The following is a 26347-nucleotide window of genomic DNA, read 5'->3' as shown; positions in this document are numbered from 1 at the left end:
TTTTAAATCTGATCCTTATCTTCCAGGTGACAATCTGGTCCACATTCATGTTTAAGATCCACCATGAAAATCTTCCACACCCACAGAAAATAGGAGGGAGTGGATGAGGGGGCTGTCTCTGGGAGTAGAAAAAAGTATAAATGCTGCTGGTCTCTAGTGTCTCAGTTTTAGTACAGAGAAATCGACTCATTCAACATGTTGCTCTTTGCGTTGCTGCTGCTGGTAGTCGGTGGTTCACAAGCCTCTCATTTTAGTGGCACCGTGGTGACCTACTACCTAAATGATACTTATTCAGATGGATCACTCTCTGTAAGTACAGATTATTGTTATATTTCTGAATGTTTAGTTCTTTTAAAATTTGATCACAACTGATACTTCTTGAAAACTTACAGGTGATCTTTCGCGCCAAGTTCAACATCCCAAACTGTAACACAACTGAATATTCTTACAAAGGCTGTGCCAATGAAAAAGTGATCGTTTCTAACTTCGTCTTCGAGAACGCCGGTGATACCTGGTGTCAGAGTGAAAGCATCACATCCTGTCTGCTTCCCGACAACTCTCCATTTCAGTTCTAGTGAGTCCACGTTACAAAATGTTTAAAACAATAATTTGCTATTTAGATTTTTTATGTGAGGAGAGATTAGAAACTCAGAAGTTTAATTTGCTTAACTAGATACAAAATATTTAACGATTTATTGAGACAGAAAATTGAAATTACATGAGTGGTCTACCTCAAAACTGATCCTTAACATTCATTCTAGCTTTGACAGTGGTAACTGGATAGTTAATTTAAATGACATTGGATCCTGGAGAGCTGTGGCAGATGTTGAACTGAGGATCCGGTCTGACACCAACAAACCCAACTCATCACCCCAGACCACCATCTTTCCTGGCCTGAGGTAATGCTGCAGTCATTTGGATCTCATGTTAAGAATTATAGCATTAGTGCAATTCAAATACATACAATTAATTTCACTAAAGGGGAAACAGTCAAATTTACTCTCATGGGTCTAACTCATGGTGTTATCTGTCAGAAGAAGGTCTGATGTTTGACAAAAAAACTCGCATTTAATTTGAATTACGTTTGTTACAAATAAGGACTGTTTTTATAATTATAAAAGTCTTAAACTGATTTCAGAATTTTTATTTATTCACTTGCAAATTTTTGAAAAAGATTAAAAAAAATTCTGCAGGATTTATGGCATTGGATTAGTACAGTATTCCATAAACTTTAGTCCATATTAACATGTCCAGCATCTGTCTAAAGTTAAGAGCAATTTAAAGCCAATAAAAAAGAGTATTGCACTTTTGATATGACATTGACAAGAAATAAATTCAGTCATGTTCTACAGTAATTGATTTCTATATATTTTTGCTTCCTCAGAGTTCCTTCAAACTGTAGTAGAAATATTAACCTGTTGACTTTTGACCCCGATGGAGATGAGATTAAATGTAGATATGCTAGTTTATCCTCAGATGAATGTGACTGGCCCTGCACTCCTGCGCCTGTTCTCACCTTATCCTCTGTAAGTAACAAATGCTAATCTCATGTAAGACAAATCCATAGTTTATATGGATTATGAATAACTCAAAAACCACATACAGAAATAAGTTAAGTACTACATGAAGTGATTTTGTATTTTCTGTGTTGTTGCAGATCTGCACACTGTCATTCAGTTCAACGTCAAGCAGTAACCAAGGTATTTATGCAGTCCAGATGGTGATGGAGGACTTTCCCCGACAGACAATCACCCTGACTCACACTGACGGGTCACAGATTGTGAGATCTACCAGCGACAGAATCGGCACGATTCCCATCCAGTTTGCTTTAATAGGTATGACCTGAGCACATGGTTGCCATATTGTTAGATCTTTTTATTGGAAAAAGGCTAGTTCACATTAATTCAATGTTATTTATATAGCACCAATTCATGAAACATGTGATCTCAAAGCACTTTCCAAAGTCAAATTCAAAAAGTCAAAAGTTTCCCATCTAAGGAAACCCAGTTGATTGCATCAAGTCTTGAGAAGCAGCATTCACTCCTGAAGAGGCGAAGAGCCACAGGGAGAGTCGTCTACATTGTCCATGGCTTTGCAGCAATCCCTCAAATTGAAGGAAACGGGAAGGAAAAACCTCCAGCAGAACATTACAATCACAATATACTCTTTAGTCCTTTCTCAGTTTTTTTTGCAATGTTAAGTACAAAAACAAGCAAAGCAAAACAAAAAAGCAAAATATTCAATAGAACAAAACTGCATATGAACCGAGGCACTTACAGTACAGGAAACTCTAATTTGTTAAAGAGTTAGATGAAATCCAAAGGAAAGGAGGAAAACCTAGAGGAGTCGTACAAAGTTTGCTTCAGTGTGTAGTGATTTTAGGAGGATATGAACTAGGTATTCAGCCAGACACATGCACAGAATTTACAAACAGGTTTGCATTTACATCTTTGGTTCAGGATGGCTGAGGTTGTTTCTTTCTTGATCTGTTCCAGTGGATCCTGCAGCACCATCCTGCACAGAAGGAGCCTATCTGCCGAGATTTATTAGTCCAACTCCAGAACACAGAGCTCATTTCTACATCTTCGTCGACAAGGCTCTGGAGATCAACATCAGGGCAAGCGCCACTAATTCTACGTAAGGAAACACAAAACACATTTCTTCGTCAAAACTAATTGTTTTTGTGGACATTTGACTTAAGCTGGAATTAGACCATATCTGTGTTGCTGAGGGAAGGCAAGTTTAGTTGCACAGCAGATTTCAGCAAGTGCTTTACATCATGAAAACAACAACAAAGAAAGTACGTAACAGTCAAAAATAAAATTTAGACTACAGACTGAAATTACGTTAAATTTAATAGTTTAAATAGGTAAGGCACGGTCAGCTTAAGACAGGTGTGACGCTCAGAGTTTGGGCCTGAGAATTCAGCCCGGCAAGCAGAGCGGGCGGCATGGGTGGGCACTGGGGGGCCGTGGCCGCCCACAGAGCCAGCTGCCCGCTGCCCCGCTCCCCGCTCCCCGCTCCCCGCTCCCCGCTCCCTGCTCCCCGCTCCCCGCTCCCCGCTCCCTGCTCCCTGCTCCCTGCTCCCTGCTCCCTGCTCCCTGCACTGGAAGCTGTTTTTTTGTTTCTTTTACTTCAGTGTGACCAACTTTTTATTATATCTATCTTTGATTTGTCAATCATATAATTCAAGCAATCAAATCAAACGGCTGAAGGCAACATGCTGGCCAATCACAGCTAGAGGGCGGGTCACTGAGTCGTACGTTCTTGGCCTACAGAGATGCCACAGCTTGGCTGTGCTTTCCGTCGGTGTTGCTAGCACGGCTTGGATATTGCTGTATCCTCACAAACTAGCCCAGTACATTAGGGCCAATTGCCTTCTTCAACAATTTTTTGCAATTTCTCCTGCCTCCACTTGGAGAGCAGATAGTGGCCCACCGCAGATCCTCGAAGCTTGGTGTTGGATAGTATCCAGTTTCTTCGGATTACTTCTTGAAGCAGAGCCATACACAATAAATGCAAAATCTAAAATGAACCCAATGAATGCGACCTGTGTGATTTTTAAAAATGAATAGCTAGCTCCCCAATTCCATCCTCATTACATTTATCGCTTTCTTACACTTCTCCACAGTTTTATTAATTTGTAAATTCCACGTTAATCTACTGTCACACCGTAACCTCAAATATCCATCCATCCATCCATTTTCCGAACCGCTTTATCCCTCATGGGGTCGCGGGGGTTGCTGGTGCCTATCTCCAGCGTTCACTGGGCGAGAGGCGGGGTACACCCTGGACAGGTCGCCAGTCTTTCGCAGCATAACCTCAAATAGTTAAACTCATTTGCTTTCTCTAAAACCATTACATATAGTGTTAAGTTAATGTCATTGCTTACCTTATTCCTAGTTATGTGCATAACTTTTGTCTTATTTACAGAAAATCTAACATCCCACATTAGGATCTGTGTCTCTACTTTACTAATAGCCTGTTGTAGCTTCTTTACAATATATTAACATTTTTTCCTTTCTTCCACATTATTACATCGTCAGCAAACATTGACCCTTCTATTGAGGCCTCAATATTGCAAAAAAGTTAATTTATTGTAATGCAAAAGAACAGTGGGCTAACAATACTACCCTGAGGTGTGCCATTTTCTACCTCATACTATGACCTAAATTCATTTCCAACACAAACCAAAATCTCTCTATCAGGTAAAAAAATAGTAACATCTCCTATATGTCTTCTTGGAGCTGATTTGTTTGAGGTGGTAAAAAATTTAAATCATAACATTTCTCGATATTTGATGTTTAAAGGATCACTGGGCTCCTGTACAGCGGTCCGTACAACATGATCAAGACGTCTTCTGGATTAGGACACTTCTCTCTGTCATGGACACCATCTACAAGTGAGGCTGAACAGAGCCACCCCATCTGTTTTGTCGTCCAGGCAAGGTCAGTATTTGGTCCTTATGACATTCACAATAAATGTACAAAGTGTATGTATAAACCCCGAAATTTACCAAATGTAATAAACAATTACAGTAATAATTTTGTTCTTTGGCCCAACTAGTCTGGATAAACAGAAAACCTGAAATTTATTGTCTGTTTTGTTGTAGAAACATAATCAGTCACTTAAAATAGCAATAAAACAGAATCTTCATAAGTTTGGAGCATGCAGAGAGAGAGGGATCTTTGATAATTTGACTTTACGCATTCTCTCTAGATTGTCCTGCTTCTGCTCGCCTCTTCAGTTTATCTATAGGATTTACAGGATTTACAAATCTAAGGACTAATATGACAATGAAAAAGGTGAAATTTCTGTCTGATGAAACTTACTACCTCTGATGCGGCCTTATCATATGATCCATTTTGAGTTTCTCTGTAATAGGCCAGCAGACTTTTATTTTAAACAATCTGGTATTGAGAAGAGTTCATGATTAGAAGTATACAACTGAAGCAAATCCTATTTATGGAGAATTTACCTACATTACACAAAACAGACTGAGCCCAAGACACAACAATGTATATCAGAGGATGTCTATATTTGCAGACATTACAGTATAAATTTGTTGAATACAATATGTTAAATTTAGGAACAACTTAGACATGCATTTTATGCTATTTTGTGGTGACTGGTCCTTGTCTTCAGGCTTCTGTATCTTCTGGCAGGCAGTAGATAAACAGTTTACACAAGGTTGGCTGAATGCTTTGATAAATAATAATTTATCAAAGAATGAGAACATCATATCCCGTAATGTTGCTAAGTATAGGTTAAACCATTTCTAGATTTACAAATTAAAAAGCAATAGACCCCAAGCAATTAATATAGTATGTTATCATTTTAATAAGACAAAACAGCACAGCCTTTTTATGTTTTTGGATCTACAAAGATTTACAGATCTGTTTGGACTATTTTGTTTATTTTATTAAAACTGTGCATCTTCAGTTTGTTGAGCAGGTAGCAATGCTAAAATTAAAGTGATAAAAAACCCCAATATGGAACAGTTTTTGTGTTTTGTATTGAAAATAAAAATATATTTCATGTTGTGCTCCATGCATGCTTCAGATTTCTGGATTTTCTTCGAATTTTCAAGGGTCATTTAAACCAGTTTAACACCTTTATACCTTCTTTGCTGAATTATCCTCACAGTTTCTCCAGTTCTGTGTACCAGTCTGAGCTTCGATGTGTTATTGTCACAGTTAGAATCCGTAAGTGTAACTCTCTCTGCTTCATACTTTTTAAATTTCAGTTTTGTATTTCTTCATTTTTCTGTTGTTGTATCCACATGACCAAAGATGACATTAACCATTGTTATTCTATCCATCGTTCCTTTCACAATTACAGCACCCAAAAGTAAGTATGAAAACATGAGGGGTGAAAGGAGCAGTACTGCAGTGTCTGGTATCAACTATTCTTGTGCTTCCAGCTTATCTTACTGTTGTGAAACTGAACATCTCGACTACGTTGCCACTAAAAGGCAATCATGACAAATTACTCAAAGCGGTCAGTATGTCCTATCTAGATGTTGCTATATGTTCACCTTCTGTGTACCTGTTCATGGATTTTCTGAAATCAATTGTCAATTGTGAAATGTTAGCACATTTGTCGATATTGAATTTCAACAGATGACTTTTAGATGAGTTGTTAATGGCTGATCGGACACTGATCTGTTGTGTTTGTGAGGCAGACCTGACTGTTTCTAATCCAAACCTTGTTTTCTTTCACAGATGAAGGATAAACTGATTAAAAATGGGCTCCCACCCAATATAACTTTACGCCTACTGAGCAACCGTTTAGCAGAGGGAAGTGAAAGAGTCGCCCCCTAGTGGACTTGAACCCAGGACCTTCTTGCTGCATGACAGCAGTGCTACCCACTCTGTCACTGTGCAGCTCTCTTTGGTGTTATAGCTAAATTAATTATCTGTCTCTCTATGCATGCTTGGATTTTATTTTAAGTTTCTGTATATATTCTGATTTGGATTATCTTTGTTTCATAGTGTATTGACATTTGTCACTATGGCTGTGAAAAGTAAAGGTAAATCTGGTTCTAAAATGCAACACATCTGTTGAGGTACCCTGTAAATTTTGTTTTTGAAGGTTTCAGACATTTTCCCCCCACAACATGATATGATATAGTACGATTGAGAAATATTTGAGAAGTATTTTGAATTCAATGAAGCATGACTTGTTTGACCTGTCTGTCTCTGTATTTTGTGTACTTACATGACTGTGATGCTTTGAACTCGGTTATTTCATTAGAAATTGAAATACAATCTAGTTTACATCATAAAATAATGTTTTGAGGTCTTCTCTGTCAGCACTCCTATCTGCAGATGTGAATAGGTTTTCACTACCAGGAACCTTATCTGAAGCTGACCCAGCCTTCTCTTTTTCCATCCATATGCAGGTGCGAATAGGTTTCTTGCTCAGAGGTCTGGCTTTTTGTTGTGGGAATTAAAGAGAACTGATTCCCGAGATACTTATTGAATAAAAGGAAATGGTGATTCCATCAAGTTTCAGCACTTTATTGAGAACCAAAGAAGAGACAAAGTAATCACTCCCCTGGGTAGACCGAAGCCTGCCAGGAGTGAGCATGTCTGCTCTCAGCTCTGCTCTCCTCCAAATCCCCCCTACCTCTTTCTCACACTCTGCTATATCGACTGACCAGAGCAGAGGTAATACAAACATCTCAAACCAAAACATTTACAGTCTCACACAGAAAATACACATGCCTTGACTTAACCAGGGTTGAGTGAAGCCTTCTTTTCACTGACTACAGCTGCTTATGTGTTTTCAAAGAAGATTGGTCAGGGATGATTTTAATACCTCAAGTTTCAATAATTCCATTAACAGTCCCCTCTTTTGATTGCAAAGATAATGTATTATCTATGTAATTAATATTTAACAATATTAATCATGGTATGGGCCTTTAATGGGTTGTGTGCTGGAACACTTAACAATAATCAGCATAAATGCTTCACAAATCAGTTTCATCACACAAGATAATAGGTTTAGCATTTGTCTACAATCTTGGGTTCAACTAATTAAGTAGAAGCTGTTTTAGATTCCTACGCATTGCTTTTCGTCATTTCAGTTTTTAAGTTTTTGTTCTCTGTCATTTTTTTTTCTTCAAAGTAGGTACACCTGGTCTCAGTATTGCTCAGTATGCGGGATTGCTGCAAAGCCATTGACAATGCAGACGACTCTCCAGGAGTGAATGCTGCTTGTCGGGACTTTGATGCAATCGACTGGGTTCCCTTATATAGGACATTTTTTAACCAATCTGTATAATCTGACCCAATCTGTATAATTTTGTAAAGTGCCTTGAGATGACATGTTTCATGAATTGGCGCTACATAAATAAAATTTAACTGAATTGAATATGCACACATCATTTTAGTTTAACTTAGACTAGGTAATCTAATGCTTCTCATCGCTCACTGAGGTCGGCAGAACAGCTATTCTTACTCGATCCAAAAACAACAAAAGTGCAATGAGGAAACAGTGTTTACACTGTCATCGCACCACCCCCTGCTGATTTCCTCGATCTTGTTATATATGACTCCTAGAAAGTTGCGGTTGCTTCCACAAGCGCGTTATTCAACTTCTTCACATGTGGTAAATGTGTATATGTAGCGGGCCGGTGTCTGAAGATTTAAAGTAAGTGAGCTTTTCTAACAAACTTAAGTTAAAGGAACAATAAGTAATTAAAGCCGCAAGCGGCGATATGCGGCCCTCGCAGCTCAGTGCCATTCCATCCTGTGTCACAACCGCAGGAGAACAGCATTGTTACCTTAGTACTTACCAGCCGTTCCTCACGACACCACTAGTGGGTACCAAGAGAAAGCTTCAACATTCATTTCCACCAGGCTTAGATGTGCTCTGGTGGGAAGTGTTGAAAATTTGGCCTAAGTGCGATGTTCCTGTCAGAAGCTGTGGCCACTTCCTGTTTGGTGGTGAAGGATCAATAAAGACTTCGTGCCGTGTTTTGAAAATGTCGCCTTAAATTATTATCTGATGTTGGTTGATAATTGAAACAGATAAAGACTGTCAATGAGGAGTAATCAGCAATGAAGTATTTTACTCAGTGCTAAGTGGGCGTGGCTAAACTGATGTCATCAGCTGACCAAATCAACCACAGTCATCCATGGTCAAGCACACATAATTTGGGGAAGATCTGGTGATGTATCAGTGAGATACAGCCTTTTAAGTGTCTTATGGGGCACCATTGACCCAAATACTAATGTAATCCACTACAGCTGTTGGTATGTTGAAAAATATAAATTTTCATAACCAGTTTGAAGCATGTCGTGGCGCTGCACTTCATCACCGACACGTCCTCCAACAAAAACCATCTAGGCTCCAAATGAAGTAAGACCAACATGTTATCAACATGTTATCAACCAAAAAGTGACTTTGTGTTCCCAGGGGGCGTGGCTTTGATGATGTCAGCATTGGCCTGGACTGCATACTGACCAGATTTGAAGCTGATAGCTCAAAATCCCTAGCAGGAGTTTGTTAAAGTTTGACATGTATGAAAATTAAAAATGGCCAAAAATGACACTTTTTTTCTTGAGTCATGAAGATCTATCTATATACCGAATTTCAAGTCTCTAGTACTTACCAATTTCTGTATCTCATGTTAGGGGGCGCTGTGGAGCTGTTTGGCCATGGCCATTTTCAATTCCTTTAAAATACAAACATTTCACACAATTTTGATCAAAGTTTGGTGAGTTTTTCAATACGTTTAGTCCTCCAAAAAGGCGCTCGTTTTCGGAGAAGCAAAAGAATAAATTAATCAAAGTGGCGATATGTAGCCCTCACAAATCAGCACCGCTCTAGCCCGTGGTGGACCGCAGGAGTACAGTTTCACCGCCTACGCGCTTCCTCGTGACTACCCTGCCGTTCCACAGGCGCCACCAGGGATAGCTATGAGCAAGCCTCCACATTGCCCTCTCCCAGGTTTAGATATAATCCATTGAGAAGTGTTTAAAATCTTGCTGAAATCTCATGTTCCTGTGGGAAGCTGTGGTCACTTCCGGTTTTGGGGTAAATGATTAATAAAGACTGTGCTGTCCTTTGAAAATGTCTCCTTAAATCATTATTCATATTCATCATTAATGATATTCATCATTATGATGTTTCTTAATGTTTGAAGTAGTGTGTGTGTGTAAGGAGGGGGATATGCGATAGGGGACCAGTGTCCCAATAGAGCTTAATCAACGTCCCTGTGATAAACCCTTTCTGATCTACATGAATAAGATCTGGTATGAATTACTCCCGACTTTAAACTAAGGTAGATGTAAATATTTTATTCTGAGAACAGCTGGCACATTCTTGCAACTCCTGCATGTTTGGACAAGTAATGTGTGTCAACTAGCAGGTTTCTCATACCAAAGTGATTAATCAGCATAGACTTGCAGAGACAAATAGCTAAGTTTGACAACAGAAGACATTGCTCTGGGAGATAGGGTTTTGGTGTCACGGAAATGCAACTTACTGGAAATCCATTAAATGTCATTAACAGAGTGGGAAGCTACATGCAATCAAAAGCAACATCAGCATAGAGATCAGCTTGGTGAAAGATTCAACATCTTTGCTGTCCGTCCGTCCGTCCGTCCGTTTTCTTCTGCTTATCCAGGGTCGCGGGGGTAGCAACTTCAGTAGGGAGGCCTAGACGTCCCTCTCCCCAGCCACTTGGGCCAGCTCCTCCGGGGGAATCCCAAGGCGTTCCCAGGCCAGCCGAGAGAGATAGTCCCTCCAGCGTGTCCTGGGTCTCCCTCTGGGTCTCCTCCCGGTGGGACGTGCCCGGAATACCTCACCAGGGAGGCGTCCGGGAGGCATCCTGACCAGATGCCCGAGCCACCTCAACTGGCTCCTCTCGACGTGGAGGAGTCCTCCCCGGATGACTGAGCTCCTCACCCTATCTCTAAGGGAGAGCCCAGACACACTACGGAGAAAACTCATTTCGGCCGCTTGTATCCGGGATCTCGTTCTTTCGGTCATGACCCAAAGCTCGTGACCATGGATGAGGGTAGGAACGTAGATCGACAGGTAAATCAAGAGCTTCGCCTTTTGGTTCAGCTCTCTCTTCACCACAACGGACCGGTACAGCACCCGCTTCACAGCAGATGCCGTGCCAATCCGCCTGTCGATCTCCCGCTCCATCTTCCCCTTATTCGTGAACAAGACCCCAAGATACTTGAATTCCTCCACTAGGGGCAGTACATTTTCCCCAACCCGGAGGAGGCACTCTACCCTTTTCCGGTTCAAGACCATGGTCTCGGATTTGGAGGCACTGATTTTCATCCTGGCCGCTTCGCACTCGGCTGTGAACCGCTCCAGTGAGAGCTGTAGATCACGCCCTGATGAAGCCAATAGGACCACATCATCCGCGAATAGCAGAGACGCAATCCTAAGGCCACCAAAACAGATCCCCTCAACACCTTGGCTGCGCCTAGAAATTCTGTCCATAAAAGTTATGAACAGAATCGGTGACAAAGGGCAACCTTGGCGGAGTCCAACTCTCACCGGAAATGAGTCCGACTTACTGCCGGCAATGCGGACCAGACTCTGACACCGGTCATACAGAGACCTGACAACCCTTATTAAAGGGTCCGGTACTCCATACTGCCGGAGTACCCCCCACAGGATCCCTCGGGGGACACGGTCGAATGCCTTCTCCAGATCCACAAAACACATGTAGACTGGTTGGGCAAACTCCCATGCACCCCTCCAGAATCCTGGCTGAGGGTATAGAGCTGGTCCAGTGTTCCACGGCCAGGACGAAAACCACACTGCTCTTCCTGAATCCGAGATTTGACTATCCGATGGACCCTCCTTTCCAGAACCCCTGAATAGACCTTACCAGGGAGGCTTAAGAGTGTGATTCCTCTGTAGTTGGAACACACCCTCCTTTTTAAATAGGGGGACCACCACCCCAGTCTGCCAATCCAGGGGAACTGCCCCCGATGTCCACGCAATGCTGCAGAGCCGCATTAACCAACACAGCCCCACAACATCCAGAGCCTTAAGGTACTCAGGGCGAATCTCATCCACCCCCGGGGCCTTGCCACCGAGGAGCTTTTTAACAACCTCGGCAACCTCAGCACCAGAAATGGGAGAACCCGACCCAGAGTCCTCAGGCTTTGCTTTCGCAATGGAAGACATGTAGTGGGATTAAGGAGGTCTTCGAAGTTCCGCCCACCGAAGCACGATGTCCCGAGTCGAGGTGAGCAGCACACCACCCCGACTGTAAACAGTGTTGGTACTGCACTGCTTCCCCCTCCTGAGACGCCGGATAGTGGACCAGAACCACTTCAAAGCCGTACGGAAGTCTTTCTCCATGGCCTCTACGAACTCCTAGCCGTCAGCTATCAGCAAACTATCATCTTTGCTGATAGTTAGTTATCAGTCAGGGTGTTTATATAATTTTTGGCAGAGTTTTTTTCGTTTTCATGCTTTCTAAGAAACTGTCTATACTTTCTAAGACAAAGAGCAACACTTGGAATTTAGCTGGAATGAGGAAATTTAACTATAATTGTTACGCCCACTTTTGGCTGGAAGACAGGTGTAACATAATAAATGAGTCTTATGGATGGAAATCAAATTAAAGGTTTATTTATAAGGTTTCTTTGAACAAAAAGAGACAACTTTCAACACGTTATTTACCCAAATTAACACAAACAAACCGGATTAAAATAAAACAGTTTCTAAACAAAACAAACCCAAGAGGAAAACACAGGGAGTGGCACTCTGCTCAACTATTTCATGTATAAAATCTACAAACAAAATATCTAAGTTGGGTCTTAACTAAGTTAACAAGCGGCAAATTCACAAGCAGTTAAAATTCACTTTAGATTTGCCAAATTCACATTTTGCTAGGTTAAGCGTTAAAGAGGCTTCAGCTAACCTTTGAAATACCTGCCCTAGGGTAAGCAAAGGCTCAGTGTATACCGCCGCATCATCCAAATAAGCAGTACAGTGTGACAGTCCAAGTAAAACTCGATTGATCAGCCTTCAGAATGTTGCAGGTGCGTTGCACATGCCAAAAGGCATAACAGTATACTGTAAAAAATCATCTGGGGTTACAAAAGCTGAAATGTCAATTTTAACCTATCAGAAGTATCTGCACTCACCTCAACTTTAACATTAGTGGCAACAGGAACACTCACCAAGGATGTTTCTGGATTGGGTCGAGAGTGGTACAACTTGAGCATGTTCACATGACAAACATGGAACTTGCGTCTATGGGAAGGGGTACTGATTACCAAGTTACTTTCCCCTACTTTTCCTTGAACTTCAAATGGACCTTCAAGCCTTGCAGATGAAGCAGAGCCTGTCACAGGTAGAATAGCAATGACTATAGGTATGATTCTTGCTTTAGATGTGCGAGGTCATGGGTTCATCTCCCGGCTGAGCCCCTACTTATGTTACACCCACTTTTCCTAAAGCAGAGAGGTATCGGGAGAACATCCAAACTCCACACAGAAAGAGCCTAGGTTAGGATTTGAACCCTGCACCTTTTTAGTTCAATGATCCACTGCTAGCCACTGTTTCACCGTGCAGACCTCAGGTTCTTTGTTGTGGACCTTGACTTAGTTGAACTTAATTTTAATGTTCAGGATCTAAGTTTTATGAAACTCCTCCCTTACAAATATTTTCAACTCAGTCACAAACAATCTCAACAGACCTGTCTAACCAGAGCCAGTGTATCTCACCAATTTTGCTTATGATGGCATACAGCCACTTTTAAACTAGTTTTGCTTTCACTTACACAGACTGCGTTGCCTCTGCCACGATTGGGATTTGCAGCGTCTCATTGATGGTGGTGCTGATTTGTGCCCCATCATCTGGAGTTGGAGGCAGGAATATATGCAGATTGAGACCTTCAATGCAGGAGGATCCTCTACAACAATGCAGGAAGACAACACATTTATGAAGTGCTTCCCTCAAAGGTGCTGTCTTACAGCAAGTGTATATGTTTAAATATACATATATTAGATATTTGACTGCTGAAGAAAATAATAGGGGTTTTCTGTATGGAAGTGAGTTTGTAAATACCTGAATCCAAGCACCTGTAGGTGTTTGTGTGCTGGTGTATGTAAGGTTTATCCATGAGAAAAATCCTCCCTAGTAGTTATGAAGGGCCAAAGACCTGCCCCCCAGATCAACGAGGCAGACGTCAGGGGAACCAAAAGCCCAGATGCCCCAAGGGATCCCCAAAGCAAAGTCGCCCAAGAGGGACCAACCCAGGAAATCTGCCTCTGCCCACCAAGGGAAGAGGAGAAACCCAGCAACAGACACAACTCCAAAGCCCCGGGGAACTGCGAGGACGAGCCCGTGGATACCTCCGGCAGTCAGCTATGGCAGTGCGTATCCGGCCATGGGCCCCAGGGACCCGTGGGTGCCGTGCTGTTTCTCTTTTAAATTCACTATGATTTGATATGATTTTTTAAAAATTATGTTTTTTAGTGCCTTTGCAGGCCTGTAAAAGCTGTAACCAATCCCTGCTCTTTGCACTGGAGAAGGAAGTTTAAGGGTATCACCTCATCTGTTGGTTATCCCACATACCAATCAGTCTGATGCACTCACGTAAAGTGCTGGTTCCTTTTTAGTATCTGCTTGCTAGCTGCGAACTTCCAGTGTTTATGTATCCGGTTAGCTTAGCGATTAGCATTAGTGTTATGAGTGTGACTCCGCTGCTCTCAGCGTATACTTTTAACATGACAGAGCGTTGCAAGAAACAAACCGTGTACAAGTTTATGAGAAGAATAGGAAGGACTCAGCAGAAAGAAATAAGACCAGAGTGGATTTGAGAGATTTTTATGATGTGATCCCTCTGAAGAGCGGAAGAGCAAGGAAAGCCAGTCTTGCACATGCACAGTTATTCCAAAAGGGACTTGGGGAAACTTCCTGAAAAATTGCAGACCCTAGCTTTAATTTTAGCATTCTCTTCCACGCCACTCTGTTCTTTCTACTCTCCACCGCTGTTAAACACCATTGTCCGAGAGCACTGACGTGTTAAGTCAGTTTGCGTCCAAAAATAAGTCAATTTGCAACCAGAGAAAAAAAAAGACCTTCCAGGGAAGGCAGAAGCAGTCTATGGATAGCGGTAGCAGCATAGCCTTTGCGATCCACTCTACAGTGTCATGGCTGAACAGTAAGCGCCCCACCCCCCCAAAGATAGAGAACAACGGCTCTTGCAGCACAAATATCAGACAGGCCCACCAGTAATTGTCCCTGTCCTCCTGATTAGCCACTCTGGGCCTGGAGTACACCACAAAGCATCTGTGCAGCATCAGCTCCCCTGGTTGATGCTCTACTGCTAGCTTGCAGAGTCCTTGTTCTTGTGCTGTGAAGGACTGTTCAGGGAGCTGCTGATTAATGATCAGCTTGGGTCCTCTTTAGACCAGCTGTGATTGTTTTTCTCCGCTTTTCCTGTCCCATCTGAAACATTGCATCCATAATGGTAAGCGTTTATTGATGAGAATAGCATGTTCGTGGTTGAATGGAAAGTGCAAAACAAACAAAAAAACCAACATGCTCTACTTCCAGCATCTAGATTGACTTGTTCTTCAACATTCCTTTCCACCATGTTGTTGTGTTAAAGCTCCTTTGAAAGCCTTTTGTCCTTTGAAGACCGGCTCGGCCATAGCAAAGTCTTTTAACGGGGCCAGGTACTTTGACTTTACGGATTTCTAGTAGCTCACTCTGGTTATATACAAAGGTTTTCAGATTAAATTACCACAGTGTTGGATTATGACATTTTATTTCTGTGCTTTAAGCAATTTGTTTAAAGCATATTTTGCTCTATATGTTAGTAAGCAAAGTGCTTTTGTGTATATTAATCATAACAACACCAAGTACGATAATGTGCATGCGTGCAATAAGTGAACAAGGAGAAGCAATGGAGCCGAGCGAATCAGCAATGAAGAAAGAGGTAAAGTAACCCTAACCCTTTAGATCCTCCACGCAGAGCTGTCACCTTTCTGCGAGGAATAGCAGGATGGTCTACTGACTATTACAGTAGCTGCCTCAATTGTTGCCATCTAGCTTTCTGATAGTTCAGCAGTGATATACAATCCCTCCAGCAAGGTAAAGCCAGAAAGCATGAACTAGAAAACACCCAAGAGGCATGCTAAATGCAGGTCGGAGCAGCTTGACTCCGACCTGCATACTGGTGGCAGAACTTCTCTTACTCTGCTCCACATCCTTACAGCAGAACCAAGCTACGCAACAGAGGAAGTCCATTACAGGTGTTTGTATTCAGGATATGTTTTTTTTTTATGAGCAGATAATCATCTAGTAAATCGGACTGTAATTTTGACCTCTTTAAATCTGCAGCTATTTCACCATGACAGCCTGTATCTGCATCAGCAATTTATTCTGCACCCAAACACAAAACTCCAACCAATGGCACCAAGAAGGATTCCCAATCTAAAGAAAAAACAGTAGTCTTTGAAATAATTGCAAAGAATGCAGAAAATGTTGATTTTATTGTCTTTATTGTTTGGGTTACATGTTAAGTTACTGGTACATGGAGGATCTTTGGTTTGGGGCACCAAGTTCTTCTTAAAACTAACAAAGTCCCAAGTTTTGATCTCAAAACTGTCCCTCAAAAGATTTGATTTATTCCTAATCTATATTATTAGGCCAAAAAAATCCATATCACATTCATTTTCCCCCAGTTTGGATTAATTGATAAACAATTGGAAATTACATGCATAATAGCCTTCTGATTTTACAATATTATTTCACATTCAACAAAATAGTACATTTTCATTAACATTGATTAAAATAAGCATAACCCCATGAAGCAGATGAGAGAAAGATTAAGAATCAAAATCCATTTCCCCAGCAAAGATCAGGTGATTGTAACTTCCAGTTCAACACTGTTTATCAGCTTCAGAATTATGTCCGATGGCAGCCCTTGTCTTATCAGCTCATCTTTCATCTGGGGAACAAAACAGATGAAACCAAAACTCTTCAGTTCAGAAACAGGTTAACCTGTTAGAGTACAAAGAAATTGATTGCTATCATAAACTTTGAAGTCAACAAGTTTACTGACCTGCTGTAGGATGGCTTCAGTGTTATTCTTCAGTGATAGAGTAGTGGAGATCTTTGCATTCAGAGCCAAAACGTAATCTGGAAAAACAGATTCAACATTAATATTTTAAACAAAATAATTAACCCATTAGGGTCCCCTAGACTGTGTTCATACATGCGTTTTATCAGGCAGTGTATTCTTGCATGAGTTACAATTTTTTCCTGACGTTTTCCTGCTTTTTGCATTTTAAACTGAATGCAGAAATCTGTGTCCCTTCAGCAATTTTGGCACCACTGACTCCCATTCAAATGCAGATTTTGATTATGTAATTTAGTTTGCATAGTTAAATCATCCTTCCCTCCTGGTGTAACGATCCCTTAAGAATAACATTATAACTTCCACTTCATTAAGATAATTTGTAAAATAGGTTTAATCTACTTGCATATAAGGGGGGGGGGGGGGGGGGGGGTGAACGACTTTATTAATTATTTGGATGACAATTATCAAAATAAAATTTTTGCACTGCCAAAAAGGGAACTAAAAGTAAGTAAAATCCTCTTGAAATTAGTGTATTTTTCATTGATTTAAGATGGTAAATCTGATTATTTGCCAATGGAATAGGTTTTGCATTTAAAATAAGAACAATTTATCTCCATCATCTTATTTCAAGTGCAGATTGTATTTTATTGTAAAATAAAATACAAAGTTTCTGTCTCTTTTGGTGATGCTTTACAACAGGGCCATGCAAAATACTTTGATATTGGTGCCAAAAATGTGAAGATGAAAGTACTTTGAGGTTTGCCACAAAATTTTTATTTGTAAAAACAATGTTTTTTCATTTATATCTACCTGCTCAAAAATAAACTAAGCATAAAATATTGTAATGAAACAAGCAAATCACTCAGATTTCTGTAGAAAAGGGATGTGCTTGAATCTTTATTGAGATCTTTATTTAACTGCATCAACTGAATGAGTTGGTAAACTAAATTTATACCATTACTTAATTGTGGTCAAGGGCTACACAAAATCCTCCCGAGGGCCACAAATGGCCGACGTTCCATACTTTAGACACTTACACTCTAAAACATATAATTCTGTTTACACTTACATGGTCCTGGGTTTGGCGTTGAGTTTGGGATGGTGGATGAAAGAGTTGTAGTTGTTGTCGTCTGTTGTCTGGTTGTAATTGGTGGAGGCGTAGTTGTGAAGGATGGTGTGAGTGTAGCTGTAGTTGTTAGGTTTGCAGTTGTAGTCGGAAGAGTTGAGGTTGTTTCGGCTTTAAACAGAGAACCAGATTAGCAGGAACGTTTTTAGTTCAGGAAAAACACTGATTAAATTAAACTTAAAGAGAAAAAGCACAAAGCAAAGATCTCCACTCACTACCTTTTAAACTGAAAGCAGAAATCTGTGTCCCTTTGGCAATTTTGGCACCATTGTAAGATAAGTAAATCTACTTTCATATAGGGGAGGGAAAATATATATATTTTTTAATCAAGTTTGTGATTATAAAAATGCCAGAATATTTAATATCTATCACAAGGACTGAAGTCATTTTCGTTCCATTTGGGTGATAACTATTAAAATAACATTTTTGTCTCCAAGGGACATAGGTTGAGCACAAGAAGGTAAATCAATAAGCAAAATCAAATGTAAAATAAAACACAAAGTTTCTCTTAAGACTGTCTCTTTTAGGTATGGTGACGCTCTACAACAGGGCCATGCTAAATATTTTTGATATTGGTGCCAAAAAATTTGAAGATGAATGTACTTTGAGGTTTGCCACAATATTTTGAGAATTGTAAAAACAATGTTTTTTTTATCTACTTGCTCAAAAATAAACTAAGCATAAAATATTGTAAAAAAACAAACAAAAAAAACAAGCAAATCACTCAGAGTTCAGTAGAAAAGGGATCATAAAAAAAGTTTACTCGGTTAAAAACAAGAAAGAAAACAGCCCCCAATGGTTTCAGGTTGATTATCTTTGTTGGGTGTGTATATAGTCATCAGTGATAACAGAATATTGGTCAGTCTTTCTTTATTTATCTAAATGTATCAACTGTGTGGCCCCAAGTTTGGTCTTCAGTGAAAGTCAGTGGATGCTTGTGGCCATATTTAGTATCAGATTAAACAGAAATAAAAAATAAAAAACATGTTTGATTGAAAATCCATGTTTTTGTCTGGGTTTAGTTTTGACTTAGCCTTTGTTTACTATTAGTTTTCATCTTTTTCTCCTTGTTAGGTTTTTAGTTATTATTTGACTTTATTTTCTGGTAGTTTTCAGCTCCTCATTCCCCTCACTTAGCTTTCCCTTCACTCCCTCTGCAGTCAGCCACACCTGTTGGTCATTAATCAGTCAGACTCATTTCACCTGCCAGCCTCCCTACTCAAGCCTCCCTCTGTTGTCACTCCTCTGCCGGTTCATCATCAGACTTCGGTACTCCACTTGTCTGCCAGTTCTTGCTCCTGCTAGCCGTTTGTTTCATGCCTTGGGTTTTTTTCCTTGTTGTCTCTGCCTGCTGTTGTATCTAACCTGTCTCCCCTCTGAACCTCAGGAAAAGCTACCTATCCTGTTGTGACTCTAACCGGCAAGTATTCACCCTGCCTTGCTGCTTATCCTGCTGTGGTTCTGGCCTACAAGTATTCATCCAGCCAAGTTACTAATCCCGTTGTGGCTCTGCTCTGGTGCACTCTCTGCCGAGCTGTGGGACCTGCTGCTGTGCTCTGTCTCTAAGAACTCTCCGGGCCGTCAGCTCCTGCTCTCATCTGCACCCCTGTTCCCGTGCAGTCCTGCTTCTCTGGTTTCATCATCCACCATTCAATAAAGACTCTCAATTTTAGTCCCATGTGTGTGATTCTGGGTTCATCATAGACAAATCCTGACAGTTTTGTGCTTGAATATTTATAGGGATTTATTTACATTTATATTATTCCCTAATTGTGGTCAAGGGCCACACAAAATCCTCCCGAGAACCACAAATGGCCGACATTCCATACTTTGGACACCTGTGCTTTAAAACATATAATTCTGTTTACACTTACATGGGCCTGGCGTTGAGTTTAGGATGGTGGATGAAAGAGTTGTTGTTGAGGTCGTCTGTTGTCTGGTTGTAGTTGGTGGAGGCGTAGTTGTGAAGGATGGTGTGAGTGTAGCTGTAGTTAGGTTTGCAATTGTAGTCGGAGGAGTTGGGGTTGTTTGCGCTTTAAACAGAGCACAAGATTAGAAGGAACGTTTTCAGTTCAGGAAAAATCGCTGAGAACTGCCTTTTAAACTGGAAGCAGAAATCTGTGTCCTTTTGGCACCATTGACTCCCATTTAAAATACAGATTTTGCGATTTAGTAGAATAACACAATTTATAATTTCCACTTTAAGATAGTTTGTAAAATAAATCTACTTTCACATAGGGGAGGAAAAATATACTTTATTCAAGTTTGTGATTATAAAAATGCCAGATCATGTATCACAAGGACTGAAGTCATTTTCGTTCATTACATTTGGGTGATAACTATTAAAATAAATTTTTTGTCTCCAAGGGACATGGGTTGAGCACAAGAAGGTAAATCAATAAACAAAATCAAACGTAAAATACAAAGTTGCTCTTAAGACTGTCTCGTTTAGGTGTGGTGATGCTCTACAACAGCGCCATGGTAAATATTTTTGATATTGGTGCCAAAAATGTAAAGATGAAAGTACTTTGAGGTTTGCCGCAAAATTTTGAATTGTAAAAACAATGTTTTTATAATTTATATTTACCTGGTCAAAAATAAACTAAATATAAAATGTTGTAATGAAACAAGCAAATCGCTCAGAGTTCTGTAGAAAAGGAATCATAAAAAAAGGTCTCACAAGTTTACGCGGTTAAAAACAATGAAGAAAGAAAACAGCCCCCAATGGTTCCAGGTTGATTATCTTTGTTGGTTTTTTTTGTTTTTTTTGTGTGTATATAGTCATCAATGACAACAGAATATTGGTCAGTCTTTATTTATCTAAATGTATCAACTGTGTGGCCCCAAGTTTGGTCTTCAGTGAAAGTCAGTGGATGCTTGTGGCCATATTTAGTATCAGATTAAACAGAAAAAAAAAGTTTGATTGAAAATCCATGTTTGTGCTTGAATCTATATAGGGATCTTTACCTGCATCAACTGCTTAAGTTGGTAAGCTAAATTTATACCATTACTTAATTGTGGTCAAGGGCCACACAAAATCCTCCCGAGGGCCACAGATGGCCGACATTCCATACTTTAGACACTTACACTCTAAAACATATAATTCTGTTTACACTTACATGGTCCTGGGTTTGGCGTTGAGTTTGGGATGGTGGATGAAAGAGTTGTAGTTGTTGTCGTCTGTTGTCTGGTTGTATTTGGTGGAGGTGTAGTTGTGAAGGATGGTGTGAGTGTAGCTGTAGTTGTAGTCAGAGGAATTGGGGTTGTTGGGTCTTTAAACAGAGAACCAGATTAGCAGGAACGTTTTCAGTTAAGGAAAAACGCTGATTAAATTAAACTTGAGGAGAAAGAAACTAAACAAAGATTTCCACTCACTGCTTCTAGTTGTCACAAAGATGCATCGAAGGTCAGACTGGTAAACAGAGCTGGATGAACTGTGGGGATAGTTAGAACAAAAGCTTAAATCTAAAACGTCTGATGAAATTATCAATCAATTCAGCTTGGTAAAGACAAATGAAAATCTGACACCTGTCTGACCTGACCGAGATTTATTGTGCCCCTTTCTTACCTCAGTGTCGCTCTTTGTTTCCCCCCCTCTGTTCCCCTCCGCCCATCTCTTAACTCACTGTTTCTCATTCCAAATGCAGTTTTCATCTCTAGCCAAATCAGTGCTTTAAGCACTTAACTAAGCTTAACTTTAGTGTCCCAGCTTAAGACTGAGGCAGTGTCCCTGCAGAGGACAGATGGTGTCATTTGACAGTTGGTGCCTTCAACAGAATTATAGTTCTATTCATTGCTTTGCAGTGGGATTTTTATGCTCCTTGCATTGCTATGTCAGGCACCAATTAGATGTTTTTCTTCAAGTCATGATAGGATTTGGACCAGAATGAGCTGTGTACTCGATGCTTTTATTGCATCTGAGCAGTGATGGGTCTTATACGTCTGTCCTGGTAATACTCGATCTCACTACTGAATGTGATGCAGATGATCATAATACTGATTGAGAGTCTAGAACATTTGGGGTTGGGATTATCCGATGCTGGGCTAAAGTGATTTTGATCTTGTTTGTCAGAAAGGGATTATGTTCTGTCATTTTCTAATTATAACAAAAAATTACTATGGAGTTCTCCAAGGTTGTGTTCTTGGGCTACTTTTGTTCAACATCTATATGATCCCCCTAGCTCAGAATACTGAGTAACCAGCATCTCTGACCAAATCTATGTTGATAACACAACATTTTTTGTTTTTCTGTCCGTCTAACTACATGACTTTAGTCCAGTACACTCACTGAATCAGTTTGTCCATGATATAAATGAGTGGACTGGCCATACTTTCCTCCAGCCTAGTGCATATCAGACATAAACCACTGTTTTTGTCCAGCTGTTGGAGGTGACGTGGCACAGAGGTTAGGGAGTTTGTCTTGCAATTGGCGGGTTGCTGGTTCGATCCCCTGCACTGACCGTCTCTGTCATTGTGTCCTTGGGCAAGACACTTCACCCACATTGTCTGCTGGTGGTGGTCAGAGGTCCTGGTGGCGCCAGTGCATGGCAGCCTCACCTCTGTCAGCCTGCCCCAGGGCTACTAACAGCTACTACTAACATAACTCACCACCTTCAGGGTGTGAATGGGTAAATGACTGAACTGTAGTGTGAAGCACTTTGGAGGTCGTCAAGACTAGTTAAAGCTCTATACAAGTACAAGCCATTTACCATTCTAGTCCCAAAAATGTGAGCCCAAAAAATAACAAGACTCAGTTGGGCTAAAGAGCACAGAGCATGTCAGAAACATGTTGTTTCTGAGCAAACTTGATATAGTTGAAATTGGTGCGGGCCTTTTATTAGTAGGTTAGATTACTTTAACAGTGTATTTACAAGTCTCTGTAAAAAACAAAATCAGGGACTAGAATCACATCAGAAACACTACTGCAAGAGTTTGGACACCAGAAATATGAATAATATTACACCACTTTTTAAATCGCTGCACTGCTTCCTCAAACGACAATGGGTGCATTTTAAAATTCCGCTATTGGTCACTTAATAGTCTTGGGTCGAAATAGATGTACAACTTGCTTGTCACGAATGAACCCTGCAGACCCATCAGGTCTTTAGAGAGATGCTTGCTCAGTGTTCCAAAACCAAACCAGAACCAAACAAGGTTTCTATGCTTCACAGCTCTGGAACCAACCCTCTGAAAACCTGAGATGTCTAGAAATAGTTGGTTTGTTTAAATCAGAATTGAAAACAGTTTTGTTTACTGCAGATGTTGATTCAAGAGTCTGACTAATTAAATGTTTAAAACATTATTTTATTTTACGTCTTTAATCCCTTCATGTTATCATGTTTCTTTTATCTTATGATTTCATGTTCAGTTTTTTGTTGTTTTGTATATGCCTTTTATTCAATTAACTGTAAACCACTTTGCATTGCTCTGTGCATGGATGTTTTTTTTTTTAATAAATGTGCATTGCATTTTAGTTTAAGATTTTCATTTTAAATGTGAAAACATTTGTTGTGAGTCAACCCTATAGATAAACTGAAATGGTTCAAGTTTTTTCATGCATTAAGACACTAACTTTGCTTGAACAACAAAGCAGAAAGTGTGGCTCAGTTCCGCGTCGATGGCAGATGGAGTCCACGTCAGTGTGAAGTTTCCCGATCCTGATGAACTCTTGGCTACATTGAGCGGCCCGCTGAACAGGAGCTCGGTGATCCTTCAAGAAACAGGAGATAAGCAGTTTGTTAGGCTCATATTTCCAAAGCATTGCCACCTGCAGAGATGGTGATTTTTGCTTGCATCGGCAGCCTTTTCTTAACTGTAAGGAACAGACTGCTGCAAGAAAAATTCCTTTTATCTATTTTTGATGCACTGCATTACATAAGTGTGCTGGAGTTATTCAATGTAACATTGGATTCAGCTCCAGACTCCTCCTGTCCTGAAGCGTTGCCAAAACCCGCCTGCATTTGAAGGACGTGCCTGTACTAGTCACTCACACAGCCTGGGTTGCCTCGGCTCTGATGTTGATTTGCACAGTCTGGTTAACATCGGTGTAGATCTGAGCTCCGTTCTCAGGAGTTGGAGGCAGGAACCTGGGCAGATACACACCCTCTGTGCAGGATGGAGCTGCTGGATCGACTGGAGCAGATGGACAGAGCAACAAATTCAGTGAAGCTGAATGAGATCTTCAGTTTGGCCATTAATTTAAACAACTTCCAGCTGTTAGATGTTATTTAATGTAACTAGATATTTGTCCATCTCACCTGGGTTTATATTAGCTGTAGTTATTTAAATTTAGTTCTATTACATTCCTTCATGTACTTTGGGTAAAAGGTAAAACCAGCACAGCTATATTGTGGGTTCAAAATAAGCTGATTAAACTGTGCCACCTACCTCTGAAAACAAACTGAACAGGGATCTTGCTGAGCGAGTTGCTGGTAGTTATCACCTCTTGTGAATTACTGCCATTGGTCAGAATGATGGACTGTCTGGGAAAGTCTTCAACTGTCAGCTGCACTGCATACGGACCTTCAGCGCTGCTGTTAGTGGGACTGAATGACAGAGTACAAGCCTGCAAGAGGACAGAAAGAGAACAATGTCAAATTAAAACTGAATCAGAGTATTACAGATTAATTCAAATCTCATTATTGTCCTTTCACTGCAACTCAGATTTAACAAAACACTACAGTGCTCTTTATTTTATTTATCTAGCGCCAATTCATGAAACAAGTCATCTCAAGGCACTATTCAATCAAATTTAATCACTACAAATCCCAAACCATGCAGCAAGTCCCCAGGTAGATTCAAACCCAGGAACTTATTGTTGCAAAGTGTTACAAACTGTGATGTTGCAAAGCCCACCAGTTAGAGGAAACGCAAGCATATAAAAATATGTAAAATCCAATAATATAATGCGGTTAATTTTAACATTGGCTCAACAGGTTGATGGTATGATAGCAGCAACCTTCAAGAGCTGTTCTTGCAGCGGTTGTCAGAAAGATCCTTAAGAAGGTTTCAGGACACCCTAGTCAAATACTTTTTACCAATATTTCGATTTTGACTGAAGGTTAAGAAAAACTTTGCTTTAAGGTTTTACAGCTTAAGTTGTGTAATGGATCCCATCGTGGTGAACTCTTTTAAATCCCTGTAACGGCAACTTTTGACACTTACTGGTGAGACGGTGAGCACAGACGGTGGTGTGCAGGTGTGACACTCTAAACCAGCTGCATATCTGCATCTAACCTCGTCTCCATCTGGGTCAGAGACCAACAGGTTGATGTTTCTCTGACAGTTTGAAGGAACTCTGTGAGAGTAAGAAAATGTATCAAATGACATCACATCACCACACATCTATGCAGTACTTTCCTGGCTTTGTTTCAGATCTTAAACTTGTGCAACTTGTTCTCCAAGTTTCCCCATGTCACTGTTTATAATTCGTTGAAAGAACTACCCAAACAAATATCTCCGTTCAGTTTCTCTAAGGAGGAGCTCTAGTCACAAAACAAATTGTTTTACACTGATTTACCTACGAACATCCATCCACGCATCCATTATCTAACACGTTTATAGGCGAGAGGCGGGGTACCTATGAACAGTTGTTTTAAATAGAATTATGTTTATAACCTACTAACAGCATCAGCTGAATTATCCCATCAATGAATCAACCATGTTTCACAGTTACTCCATTGATTTTGTATTAAAAAAAATAGGATTTATGGTCAGACATTTATGATATTATTTATCTGTTAATTTATGTAACTCTCTGGTTCCTGTTTCAGGATGAATGATTCTCAAAGTTTTATCTGCCTCTGTTAATGATCATCTAAAAACTTTTAGATGAAATACACTGGTAAAAAATAAAGTTTAACAAATAAAAATCTTAATTACCTCACTAGAGGGAGGATGTTGGTCCGTGGTGATGAGTTGGGTTTGTGGATGTCAGACCGGTTTCTCAACTCAATCCGCACCTCTGCTGCAGATAATTCAATCCCATTTCTGTTTTCTGTCCAGTTTGAATAAACAGCTCTACAGTGGAAGACATTAAGTTGTTACAGAGACGTAATGCAGCAAATGAGACTAAATCTCTGAAGACCAACAGGATCTGTCCATCAGCTGAATGTAACAGATTTCTTCTCCTTTAAAAAGCAGCAGCATAAACACTGAACTGATGAAGCTGTCTTCTAGGAATTCAGGATTTGGTTCAGTCTTCAGTTGCAATCTAAACATAGCGAAGTATATTTCAATCTAATTCTCTAGTAGACTTACGGAGTATAAAATGTAGTGAGCGATGCATTGGGTAAAGCGAAAAGAAACTCTTTCTGACACCATTCTCCTCTGCTTTCATCAATTGTAAAAACTGGCTGCCCACTGCAGTTTCCAGAACAAACAAATAAGTCATACTCTTCACATGAGCTGAAGCTCAGCTTCTCGTTATTGATGACCTGTAGAGTTTAAGCAAATAGGTGTTAAGTGCAATAATCAAAAAATGAAAGTAACATATTTTACAAATAAACTGAACTTACGAAGTACCCAGACTCTTGAAGGTCAAGAAAAGAGTAGGTGTAGACAACACCATAAAAACCAGTCTGTGCACCGCTGACCAGCAGCAGCACCAGGTACACAAACAGAAACATAGTGACAGA

The 26347-nt window shown here is 40.3% G+C and overlaps 2 protein-coding genes across 2 annotated transcripts; one reads left to right on the top strand and one right to left on the bottom strand.

Moving 5' to 3' along the window:
* Positions 1 to 183: 183 nt before the first annotated feature.
* LOC118558495 lies at positions 184 to 6946 on the top strand. The gene is made up of 11 exons (XM_036129032.1): positions 184 to 309; positions 393 to 574; positions 762 to 899; positions 1385 to 1526; positions 1658 to 1835; positions 2496 to 2637; positions 4311 to 4448; positions 5647 to 5705; positions 5842 to 5850; positions 5924 to 6000; positions 6225 to 6946. The coding sequence occupies exons 1-11, from the start codon at positions 196 to 198 to the stop codon at positions 6321 to 6323; spliced, it is 1278 nt and encodes a 425-aa protein (XP_035984925.1). The 5' UTR covers positions 184 to 195; the 3' UTR covers positions 6324 to 6946.
* Positions 6947 to 15993: 9047 nt separating this feature from the next.
* On the bottom strand, positions 15994 to 26347 carry LOC118558498 (mucin-5AC-like). The gene is made up of 11 exons (XM_036129035.1): positions 26228 to 26347; positions 25971 to 26146; positions 25593 to 25730; positions 24876 to 25008; positions 24099 to 24276; positions 23702 to 23843; positions 23284 to 23421; positions 21087 to 21145; positions 20831 to 20983; positions 16568 to 16644; positions 15994 to 16453 (listed from the first exon to the last, which is right to left on the bottom strand). Exons 1-11 carry the CDS (start codon positions 26336 to 26338, stop codon positions 16364 to 16366), a joined length of 1395 nt encoding a protein of 464 aa, XP_035984928.1. The 5' UTR covers positions 26339 to 26347; the 3' UTR covers positions 15994 to 16363.

This window comes from Fundulus heteroclitus, unplaced genomic scaffold (genome assembly GCF_011125445.2).
Source record: "Fundulus heteroclitus isolate FHET01 unplaced genomic scaffold, MU-UCD_Fhet_4.1 scaffold_130, whole genome shotgun sequence".
NCBI lineage: Eukaryota > Metazoa > Chordata > Actinopteri > Cyprinodontiformes > Fundulidae > Fundulus > Fundulus heteroclitus.
This window is presented reverse-complemented; position numbering and strand designations above follow the sequence as displayed.

What these genes read in the sequence shown, in the direction of transcription:
- LOC118558495 (XM_036129032.1), top strand. Translation starts at nt 196, where the DNA reads ATGTTGCTCTTTGCGTTGCTGCTGCTGGTAGTCGGTGGTTCACAAGCC. An exon ending in AACTCTCCATTTCAGTTCTA is followed by an intron (nt 575 to 761) that starts GTGAGTCCACGT and finishes CATTCATTCTAG; the next exon opens with CTTTGACAGTGGTAACTGGA. An exon ending in GCAAGCGCCACTAATTCTAC is followed by an intron (nt 2,638 to 4,310) that starts GTAAGGAAACAC and finishes TGATGTTTAAAG; the next exon opens with GATCACTGGGCTCCTGTACA.
- LOC118558498 (XM_036129035.1), bottom strand. Translation starts at nt 26,338, where the DNA reads ATGTTTCTGTTTGTGTACCTGGTGCTGCTGCTGGTCAGCGGTGCACAG. An exon ending in GCCGAGGCAACCCAGGCTGT is followed by an intron (nt 23,422 to 23,701) that starts GTGAGTGACTAG and finishes TGTTTCTTGAAG; the next exon opens with GATCACCGAGCTCCTGTTCA. An exon ending in CTGAAGCCATCCTACAGCAG is followed by an intron (nt 16,454 to 16,567) that starts GTCAGTAAACTT and finishes TTTGTTCCCCAG; the next exon opens with ATGAAAGATGAGCTGATAAG.